Source organism: Physeter macrocephalus, chromosome 8 (assembly GCF_002837175.3).
Source record: "Physeter macrocephalus isolate SW-GA chromosome 8, ASM283717v5, whole genome shotgun sequence".
In the NCBI taxonomy this organism is placed as follows: domain Eukaryota; kingdom Metazoa; phylum Chordata; class Mammalia; order Artiodactyla; family Physeteridae; genus Physeter; species Physeter macrocephalus.
Genome location: NC_041221.1, coordinates 72626257 through 72637320, shown reverse-complemented (window position 1 = coordinate 72637320; position 11064 = coordinate 72626257). Strand labels below are relative to the sequence as shown.

The 11064-nt window shown below is 43.9% G+C and overlaps 1 protein-coding gene across 1 annotated transcript in view; it reads right to left on the bottom strand.

Moving 5' to 3' along the window:
• Positions 1 to 987: 987 nt before the first annotated feature.
• MARVELD2 (MARVEL domain containing 2) overlaps positions 988 to 11064 on the bottom strand; it is a 43572-nt gene continuing 33495 nt past the window's right edge. The window contains exons 6-8 of the mRNA XM_024126328.2: positions 7763 to 7934; positions 4415 to 4465; positions 988 to 3447 (exon numbers count right to left, since the gene is read on the bottom strand). Of these exons, the coding sequence (XP_023982096.1) occupies positions 3331 to 3447; positions 4415 to 4465; positions 7763 to 7934 (340 nt within the window). The 3' untranslated portion in view covers positions 988 to 3330. The remainder of the gene's footprint in view (positions 3448 to 4414; positions 4466 to 7762; positions 7935 to 11064) is intronic.

The following is an 11064-nucleotide window of genomic DNA, read 5'->3' as shown; positions in this document are numbered from 1 at the left end:
TGAGCAACTAAGCCCGTGAGCCACAACTAGAGCCCGCGTGCCACAACTACTGAAGCCCATGTGCCTAGAGCCCGTGCTCCGCAACAAGAGAAGCCACTGCAATGAGAAGCCCGTGCACAGCAACGAAGAGTAGCCCCTGCTCGCTGCAACTAGAGAAAGCCCGTGTGCTGCAACGAAGACCCAACGCAGTCAAAAATAAACAAACAAATACGTAAAATAAAATAAAAATAAAAAGACTGGAAGGATACGCTCCGAACAGTATATATCACCAGGGTGGCAGGACTTCCGTTTTCTATGCTTTTGTATCTATTCAGTTGTTTTCTTTTAAAAATTTTTCTCTAATAGTTTTTTTTTAAAAATTGAGTCAGAAAAAATTATAGATTTTTCCTATATTGTCTATCTTTTGAACATTGGTGCATCTCAGTATCAGGGTCTCTACACAAACCATTTATAGAAAAGCACATAAGAAAAATGCATACTTCATCACCAACCCTTTATCTTCTCATTCAGATCTCCTGTTAGACAGTAACCTCAGGGTCTCTACCTGTTTTACTGACTACCATATCTTCAGTGCTAGAACATCTGGCCAATGAAAGCATTTGGCACATAACTGACAAATGAATGAGTGAAGGATATATACTTTTCTCTTTTCAAGTTTTAGATATGCTGATATCTTCGCATATTAAGTTTCAAAATAGAATACATGTTAAAAGTCAGGTGAGAAAAAAAAATGTACAGGGAACTATCTTTTTCTGAATCTCACAACTTGCTAAAGGTGGCTGTTATGGGTTGAACTGTGTCCTCTCCAAAGAAGATGGGTTGAAGTCCTAACCTCTGGGACCTCAGAATGTGACATTATTTGGACATAGGGTCTTTGCAGGTGTAATTAGTTAAGGTGAGGTCATACTAGAGAGGGTGGGTCCCTGATCCAATACAACTGGTGTCCGTATAAGAACATAGCCATATTAAGACAGAGGCACAGGGAGAAGGCCACGTGAAGATGGAGGATTGGGGCTATATGTATACAAGCCAAGGAATGTCAAAGACTGACAGCCCAAACCACCAGAAGCTGGGAAGGATTCCCCTACAGGCTTCAAGGGAGGTTAGCCCTGCTGACACCTTGATTTCAGACTTCGAGCCTGCAGAACTGTGAGACAATACATTTCTGTTGTTTTAAGCTTGTGGTACTTGGTTACAGCAGGCAGACCGAAGAAACCAACAGTGGCCTTGACTTTGAATTCTTGCATATAATGGGGGAGGAGGAAATAGTCACCTGAGCATCATGATCTACAAGTTTTCAATGACTTTCCAGTTTATTTTCTGATAATGGAGAATATGCCCAGTCAACTCAGGAACGCTAGAAAAGTAAACAATAAAGGACACACACAAAACAACAGGTGACTGAAATTTTAATATGCCTAGGTATTCACATAAAAACTGTAAAAATCAGCATTACAACATAGGTTTTCAAAGATTAACATTTACAACTGTAGTAAAATAAAGTTTCACAAAGTCAAATTTCCTGAACACTTCATTTCAATATTAATCTCTTTACAGTTCATCAAAATGGTATTATTTCAACTTTCTTTTTTTTTTAAAGCATGGGTACTCTTCTTAAGTGAAATGTTAACATGGGGTCCCAATATGTAAAACAGAAAGTGTAGCTGTTCTAGTTTGGGGGGGGTGGTCCAGAGGGAGGCTAGCCTCACACCTTCCTCGGTATCACCTCTTAAGACTCTTAGCACCCTAAGCATAGTCTGAGAACCATGGATTGAAAACAGTAACAATATACACTAAATAAGATATCATTGACAAAGAAGAATTAGGAAGTTTATTCAGTAACCAATACTTTGTAAGCCTTTGCTTTTCCACATTCTTTTCTTTGGTTTCATCACTTAGAAAATTCCTCCAGTATTAATTGTTTGAATGGCAACTATATGAAGCAGAAATTGTATTTCTACACCTGGGAAATTATCTACAAGATAGATGCTGCTGAATAGGAACCAGTAACAATGTTTGTTTTTTTTTTTTCTGTGGGACGCGGGCCTCTCACCGTTGTGGCCTCTCCCGTTGTGGAGCACAGGATCCGGACGCGCAGGCTCAGCGGCCATGGCTCACGGGCCCAGCCGCTCCGCGGCATGTGGGATCTTCCCAGACCGGGGCACGAACCCGTGTCCCCTGCATCGGCAGGCGGACTCTCCACCACTGCGCCACCAGGGAAGCCCAACAATGATTTTTAAAAACATTTTTAAAGCAGTCTCTTGTTCACATTAATAAAAATAAAACATTTCTCATGAATAAAGCCTCAAAGCCAAGATAATTCTTGGGACAATGAAGCATTCCAATAAATCAAAGAGAGAGTCTAAGCAGATGCAACATCATGGGGCCTTAGGATGGACATCTAAACAGGATAGAAACGGCAACAATTTCACACAATCCTTGTATTCCAGGTTTACAGGAAGGGCTGGGCTGTGGGGACGTTGAGAGATGTGCACAGTGATGCTGATTAAAGGTAAGAAGGCTGCACTGGACCCCAGAAGGCACAGGGCCACAGGGAAGCATCTGCTTAAGGTGACGTGCGTTAAGATTTATTTACAGCACAAAAAAAGAAAGTCATGAGGCCATGGCCTTGGGTTAGCTGGCTGGACTTGCTCGTTAAGGTCCTTTCCTTGAGTCTTATTCTATGTAGTTTATTCATTCCACAAACACGTCTATATAGTTCACAAACACTAATGCAGTGCTTACAAATGTGCCAGGCTCTGTTCTAAGTGCTTTACGAATATTAACTCATTTAATCCTCATAACAACCCTAGGAGGTAGGTCCTATGATTAGCCCCATTTTACAGATGAGGAAATAGGCAAAGGCAGATTAAGCAACTTGCCCAAGATCATAAGGCTTCAAAATGTTGAATTCAAACCCCTTTCAAGGGCAGAAATGACATCTTTGGCTAGGAAGAGAAGTTTGTCCTAAAAGAATCCCAGGAACTGGCCTAAGTAAAAAAGGAAAAAGCAGCACCAGAATTGATACTCCACTTGATCATCACACCACAAGGACACAATGCTTAAATCAATTTTAACAAGATAAATATAAATTGTACACAGATGAATCCAGAATTTCTTCTACTCTTAATAAAGGCCCTTAGTAAATTTGAATTTGTTTTGAAATGTCTGAAATGCAATCACATACTGTTTTAACTTGACATACCAGCTAAACCAACTACAAGCTGATTCAGGAGGCATTGCTTCTCTATCACAGAGACGAGCATAAAAAAAGACAGTAAATAAATATGAAGCTTGATATAAAAAAGTGGTTTCAAATAAGTTTTAAGACTAACCCTGTACATCCCAATTCATTACTTTATCATATTCTTGAATCCTTTGCTTTATGTGAGAAAGTTTATTCTTCAGATAATCACAGCGTTCTTTTTTTTCCAGAAATGTAGGATCCTAGAAAAGAAACGTAGCTATTATCTCAGCCTCTGGCTTCCTCAGCGAAAAACACAGAAACACACATTATCATGCAGAAAATGACCTTTCATAGCAGATTTTCCTGCAGCAGATTTCAAAATCTGTCTAACAAGAATAACAGGTAAGCTCTCTACATTTTTTTCAGTGGATTTTATTTTTTAGAAGCTTTTGGTTCACAGCGAAATTGAGAAGAAGTAGAGAGCTGAGGCACCCTTGAGTATTAAAATACATTAAAAGGTAATTAATGGATTAATAAAAGCTCTCTCCATCCTCTACTAATTTGTGCAATTAAGTTAAGGATGGAATTAGAAACGTGTAAAAGAACTTAATCTTTGTGAATGAAATGTGGGTGAAGAGCTCTATATGGGTGCTCATTTCCCTGGGTTCCTAAATCAGGACACAGCAGAATGTATTCAGGACAGAGACGAGAAGAAAAGGCACCCAGGGGCTTCCCTGGTAGCTCAGTGTTTAAGAATCTGTCTGCCAATGCAGAGGACACGGGTTTGGCCCTGGTCTGGGAAGATCCCACATGCCGTGGAGCAACTAAGCCCGTGTGCCACAACTACTGAGCCCACACGCCGCAACTATTGAAACCTGTGCGCTCTAGGGCCCACGTGTCATAACTACTGAGCCCGTGTGCTGCAACTACTGAAGGCTGCGCTCTGCAACAAGAAAAGCCACCGCAATGAGAAGCCCGTGCACTGCAACGAAGAGTAGACCCCACTCGTTGCAACTAGAGCAAGCCTGTGTGCAGAGCAACTAACATCCAATGCAGCCAAAAGGTAAATTAAAAAAAAAAAAGGCACCCAGCAGCCACCCATGGTCCCTAACAAGCAGCATCTTAAGAAATACAAAAAAAGAACTACTTTAGCTGCAAGAATCTGTCAGTTGTCACCACTGTACCTGGATAAGAATACACTTTAAAGAAGAAAATGGTTTTACTCACATTCCTTTTTTTCTTAAACTCTTCATGGATTCTTGAAATTCTCTCATGTTCCTAAAAATAATATACTGTATATGTGAACGAAAATACTTGCAGTTACTCAAATCATATCTCAAGAATGTCTCAAGAGTACAGTGGGCATAAGAACAGAAAACAATTTTTACCTAAGACTATAATGAAAATATTCATACACGAACAAGTTCAACTCACTGGATAAATATTTGAGGGCTTACTCTTGGCCAGGCCCTGGGATCCAGGGATGAACAGTAGGGCAAGGCCCCTGCTCGTGTAAAACCTGGGCCAAGTCCCAGTGCCACTGCTTGCCGGCGGTGTGACCTGGGCAAGCTCTTTACCCTAAGACTTGGTTTCCTTATCAGTAAAATGGGAATAATAACCATAACTATCTCATAGTGTTGTGAGAAGGTTCATTTATTTGAAATGATCCTTCTAAAGTGCTTGGCACATAATAACCACATTAGCTATAATTAGGTAGCATTTTCATCCCCTTTGGCAAGTTGAGACTATTCAACTTTTGAAAATAGCTAATATGAGGTTCCTTCCAACTTTATTCTAAGTTTAATAATAAATATGAAATTTGTTAAAGGGTTGAATAGTCTATCCAAAGGAAACAGGTTACTAGAGCAATGCCCTCATTTATCCAGGTAAACCTATGCTTTGGAGATTGTGAAACACTGTAAACCTAATAAATACAAAATAAAATGTAATAATTTACAGTTCTAAAAGCTTCCCCTGAGAACATTTTCCATCACCAATCCACATCCTTTTCCCAATATATTTTAACTCTTCAATGTTTTTTACATACTAAGATCATGAGTATTGTTTGTGTTTTGACTGTTTGCCATCAGTGAGATGAACCTGGTTATTCAGTTGTCATCTACGTTAACAGGTCCTGGCCTGGGACTGAACTAGCTGCCTGGGGGCAGGGGTGCTGTGCTGGAGACGCAGGCAGAAATGAGGGCTGTAAAATCTATCCTAGAGTCGGTCAAAGAGACTGAATTAGGAGGGTGAGGACCGGAGAGATTATTTTGAGCAAAACTCCTATTTGATGGGCTTAGAAAAGTCATGTGATGGTTTAATTTTTCACAGGTGCATGAGCAGGTGTGTGTGAGAACCCATGCCCCCAGCAGGCCTGCTGGGCACAGAGACGCCTCCCTGGGGACGCGCTAGGGGACTAGTGAGCCTGGCCGGCAGACTCTTGCCCATGGCAAAGCTCAGCCTGTGGCTGAGAAGAAGCTCACTTTTGTGATACAATTGGTATCTCCACTTTAGGTAAGGCCTGGAGGAGACACGGAGACTAACTGTGGCCCTGTCATTTGGCTACTTACTTGCCAAGTGATGCTGAAAACCAAAGGAAATGACTACTGTCGAGACTGTGGGAGTACTGTGGAAGGACTCAGTTTCTCAGCGCCTGCTGTAATCAGGACCCTCCCACCCCCAATTGCACATCCACAAGCCTGAGCCCTTGCCCACGCATACACAGCCTACACACCTGATGCCACTGGGCCTGAGCTCAAAGGCCACATGTCACGTTCAGGTTTCTCAGCGTTATGTCTGTTAACCAGCTTGCTCTTCCCGACCTGCGGTGATCCAGACGCTTGGTGCCTGCTCCTTCCTTCCTGCACTCCTTTGAGGGTATCTAAACCTGGTCACCCTTCTTGGACCTGTGGACCTTGCTTGTTCTCCAAATGATACTAACTGACCCTGAACCTGCAGTATGTGCCGGATTTCTCCTGCTTCCTGGTACTGGCATCTCTTAGCCAACACCCGTCCATCACTCCAAGACTGGGAAAATGTCACTACTCTATACATTTGGCTTAGAGGACTTGTAATTACAACTCATTTAAATGTACACTTACCGCCTACCGATGCAGGGGAACCGGGTTCGCGCTCCGGTCTGGGAGGATCCCACATGCCGCGGAGCGGCTGGGCCCGTGAGCCATGGCCGCTGAGCCTGCGCGTCCGGAGCCTGTGCTCCGCAACGGGAGAGGCCACAACAGAGGGAGGCCCGCATACCACATAAATGTACACTTAAAGGTCTGGTCAAAACAAAGATGCCTAACTAATGCAGGTCTCAGGAGAAGAATCTATCTATCTATCTATCTATCTATCTAAAAAATGTGTGTATATATTATATATACATACACTTGACATTTACTATAAAATGCTGTATGTTTTTAAAATTTCAGTTACACAAACAGATTAGATTAATACATTCTCTTTAAAAAGGATAGGATATTACACGCAAATGTTCATAGCAGCATTATTCATAATAGCCAGAAAGTGGAAACAACCCACTGTCCATCATCTGATAAATGGATAAAGAAAATGTGGTATATTCATACAATGGAATATTATTATTCCACCACAAAAAATAATGAAATATTGATTCTTGACACATAGATGAACCTTGAAAACATGATGCTAAGCAAAAGAAGCCAGACATGAGGCCACATATTATATCACTGCATTTACCCATACAGACAGAGAGTACATTAGTAGTTGTCAGTGGTTGGAGAGAGGGGAAATAGGGAAAAAGTGCTAATGGGTATGGGTTATTTCTTGGGGGGTGATGAAAATGTTCTGGAATTACAGTGGTAATGGTTATACCCCTTTGTGAAAATACTAAAACCCACTGAATTGTACACTTAAAAGCAGTGAATTTTATGGTATGTGAATTATTTCTCAATGAAAAAATATATGTCAGGTAAAAAATGCCATTGATTATGAGGGCATCCTGATTTCCCAGATATTAAAATGTGAAGAAAAAAAAAAGACAGAACATTAGAGAAAACACTTCAGTCCCCTATGACTGCCATCTCTACCCTGGTTTTCCTCTCTGCCATAATCACAGTTATTGGTCTGAAGCATGAGCCCTGTAGCCCAAGCCCTGTAGCTCAGGTATGCAGCTTCAGATACACTCTCCATCCCTACCCACTGTGCTCTCTGGGCTTCGGGTGCTAACTGCTTGGCTGTGACTTACCTTGGAGAATGCATGGCCACTGGCAGCTCCTCTACAGCCCCATCCACCATTTGTGAATAAACCTTCCTCAAATTACCTTAGAGTGTGCTATCTGTCTCCTTTGGGACCCTGATTGACCCGGTATGTATCTTAGGCAAATTTATATTTTACTTAAGTAAGAAAATAAAATACTGTTTCATAATTGAAGGCAAAGGACATTAAATTATATATTTTGAACTGTCACCCTGGAGATCTCAAGTGAGCTTCCTAGACAGCAGATGCAGATGGTTATGCCTTCTCTACACTTCAAACGAGGTCAGAGTTCATCCTTCCGCTATCAGAACTCCTCCCCAGCAGCTGCAGGCACTCACCTGCTGGTTTGCTGAATGATGCGGCAATCTGCTCATCACTGCATCCAGCTCATCAAACTTCTTCAAGATGGCTTGAACTTCTGCAGAGAGCTCTTTGTACTCTGAAAACTGGTCCTGGAACACAGCTTTATAGCGTTCTCGTTCATCATCCGTCTGAATCATAGGGTATTTCCTGAGGAAAAAAAACAAACCAAAGTTGAGGTGTGGCCAAGATGGCGGAGGAGGAAGACCCTGAGCTCACCTCCTCCCACGGGCATGCCTAAGTTACAACTATTTACAGAGCAACTACTGATGAGAAAGACTGGACGACTAGCAGAAGATATCTTCTACAATTAAAGATATAAAGTAGGCACCACCAGATGGATAGAAGGGTAGAGACATGGTATAGTCAAGACCCATACCCTTGGGTGGGTGACCCACAAACGGGAGGATAATTGCAAGTGCAGAGGGTCTCCCCAATGAGTGAGGTGTCTAAGCCCCACATTGGGCTCCCCAGCACTGGGAAGACAAGCCCCAAGAATGTCTGGTTTTGAAGGTCATCAGGGCTGACTTTCGGGACTCTGAGGGCTGTGGGAAATAGAGACTCCACCCTTACAGGGCGCACACAAAATCTCACACGCTCCAGGACCCAAAGCAGAAGCAGTGGTCTGAAAGGAGCCTGGGTCAGACCCACCTGCTGATCCTGGAGAGCCTCTCGCACAGGCAGGAGGCCACTGGAGCTCACCCTGGGGACACAGACACTGACAGCAGCTACGCTGGGGAGCTCATTCTACCACGAAGACACTGATGCTGGCAGGCACCATTCTGTGATCCTCCCTCTAGCTTGTTGGCAAAGGGACTGGGCCCTGCCCACCAGTCTGTCAGCACCAGTACTGGGATGCCTCAGGCCAAGCAGCTAGCCAGGTGGGGACACAGTGCCACCCCCCAACAGGCCAGCTGTCTTAAGATCCCCTGATCCCCCTGGTGGATGGGGCCAGGATCCCATCCACCAGAGGACCAACACCAGCTCTGGGACGCCTGGGCCCTGCAGCCAGAGACCCCAGGACCCAGCTCTGCCCACCAGTGGGCCAGCACTAGCCCCAGGACCCCAGGACCTGGCCCCATCGACCAGCAGGCTGGTACTAGCCCCAGGAGCCCCTGGGTCCCAGCCTTGTCTACCAGCAGGCTGAAGTCATGGGACCCCCAGACCCCAGCACACCCACCAGAAGGCCAACATCAGCGCTGAGACACTCTGGGTCCCTAAGCCAGCTGCCCTGGGATCTGACACCAGCTTTGAGACACCCTGGACCCCACACAGCCAGCCATATCAGGAACCGGTCTCACTCAAGCAGGCTGACACTAGATATGGGACCCCCAGGCCTGCAACCACCAACCCTGGAAACCAGCTCTGCCCATCCATGGACCAGCACTAGCCCTGGGACCCCTCAGGACTCCACAGACAGCAACCTTATGACCCAGCTCCACCCACCAGTGGCCGGCAGGCTCCACACGAGGCAGGGCCTGGCAACCAACAGGACTGGGGGCTGGCCATGCCTATCAGACCACCCACAGTAGTCAGCCTGCCACAACAGAAGGACCCACACAGCCCACAGAGGGGACACCCTTAGAGCATATAGCCCTGGTGACCAGAAGGGAGTGCACTGCTGGGACACACAGGACGTCTTCTACAAAAGGCCACTTCTCCAAGGTCGAGAAACAGAACCAACCTACCAAATACACAGAAATAAAACAGCAAATTAGGCAAAATTAGGCTAGAGTCAATTACGTTCCAGATGAAGCAACACAATAAAACTCCAGAAAAACCAAGTAAAGTGGAAATAGGCAAACTACCCAATAATACTCGTAAAGATGTTCAAAGAACTTGGGAGAAGAATGGATGAACAGAGTGAGAAGTTAGAAGTTTAAAACAAAGAGTGAAAAAATAAAAAGACATATTAAGCACAGCTGAAGAATAGAGTAACTAAAATGAAAAATATACTAAAAGGAATCAACAGTAGATTAGATGATACAGAGCAACGGATCAGCTAACTGGAAGACAGAGCAGTGGAAATGACTCAAGCTGAATAGAAAAAAGAAAAGAAAAAAAAAAAAGAGAACAGTTTAAGAGACCTCTGGGACAACATCATGCATACTAACATTCACATTATAGGGGTCCCAGAAGGCAAATAGAGAGAGAAAAGGGCAGAGAACATATTTGGAGACATAACAGTTGAAAACTTCCCTAACCTGGGCAGCAAGGGAAAAGCAACAATTTACTATGAGGGAACTGGCATAAGGCTACCACATGACTTTTCAGTAAAACTCTGCAGGCCAGAAAGGAGTGACATAATATATTTAAACTGATGATAAGGAAACACCTACAACCAAGAATACTCTACCTCAGTGGTCCCCACCCTTTTTGGCACTAGGGACCAGTTTCATGGAAGACAGTTTTTCCATGGATGGGGTGGGGGTGTGGGATGGTTCAGGGGTAATGCGAGTGATGGGGAGCGATGGAGAGCGGCAGATGCAGCTTCACTCGAAACACCTACAACCAAGAATACTCTACCTCAGTGGTCCCCACCCTTTTTGGCACTAGGGACCAGTTTCATGGAAGACAGTTTTTCCATGGACGGGGTGGGGGTGTGGGATGGTTCAGGGGTAATGCGAGTGATGGGGAGCGATGGAGAGCGGCAGATGAAGCTTCACTCGCTTGCCTACCCCTCACCTCCTGCTGTGCGGCCCGGTTCCTAAAAGGGACTGGTACAGGTCCGCGGCCCTGGGGTTGGGGACCCCTGCTCTACCTGGCAAGCCTTTCGTTCAGATTTGTTGGAGAGATCAAAAGTTTTACAGACAAGCAAAAGATAAAAGAGTCAGTACCACCAAACCAGCTTTACAAGAAATGTTAAAGGAACTTCTCTAAGTAGAAAAGAAAAGGCCACAGCTAGAAATGTGAAAATTGCAAAAGGAAAAATCTTATTGGCAAAGGCAAATACACAGTAAAGGTAGTAAATCAGCCCTGTTATAAAGCTAGTAGGAAGGTTAAAAGACAAAAGTCATAAAGTCATCTATATCCCCAATAAGTAGTTAAGGGAGACACAAAACAAAAAGATGTAAAATTTGATGTCAAAAACAGTAAACGCTGGGGATGGAGAGCAAAAACATAGGGTTGTTAAAATGTGTTCAAACTTAAGAGATCAGCAACTTAAAATAATCACAGATAGATACATATATATACAGTTTGCTATATATAAACCTCACGGTAACCCAAACCAAAAATCTATAATAGAGGGGACTTCCCTGGTGGTCCAGTGGCTAGGACT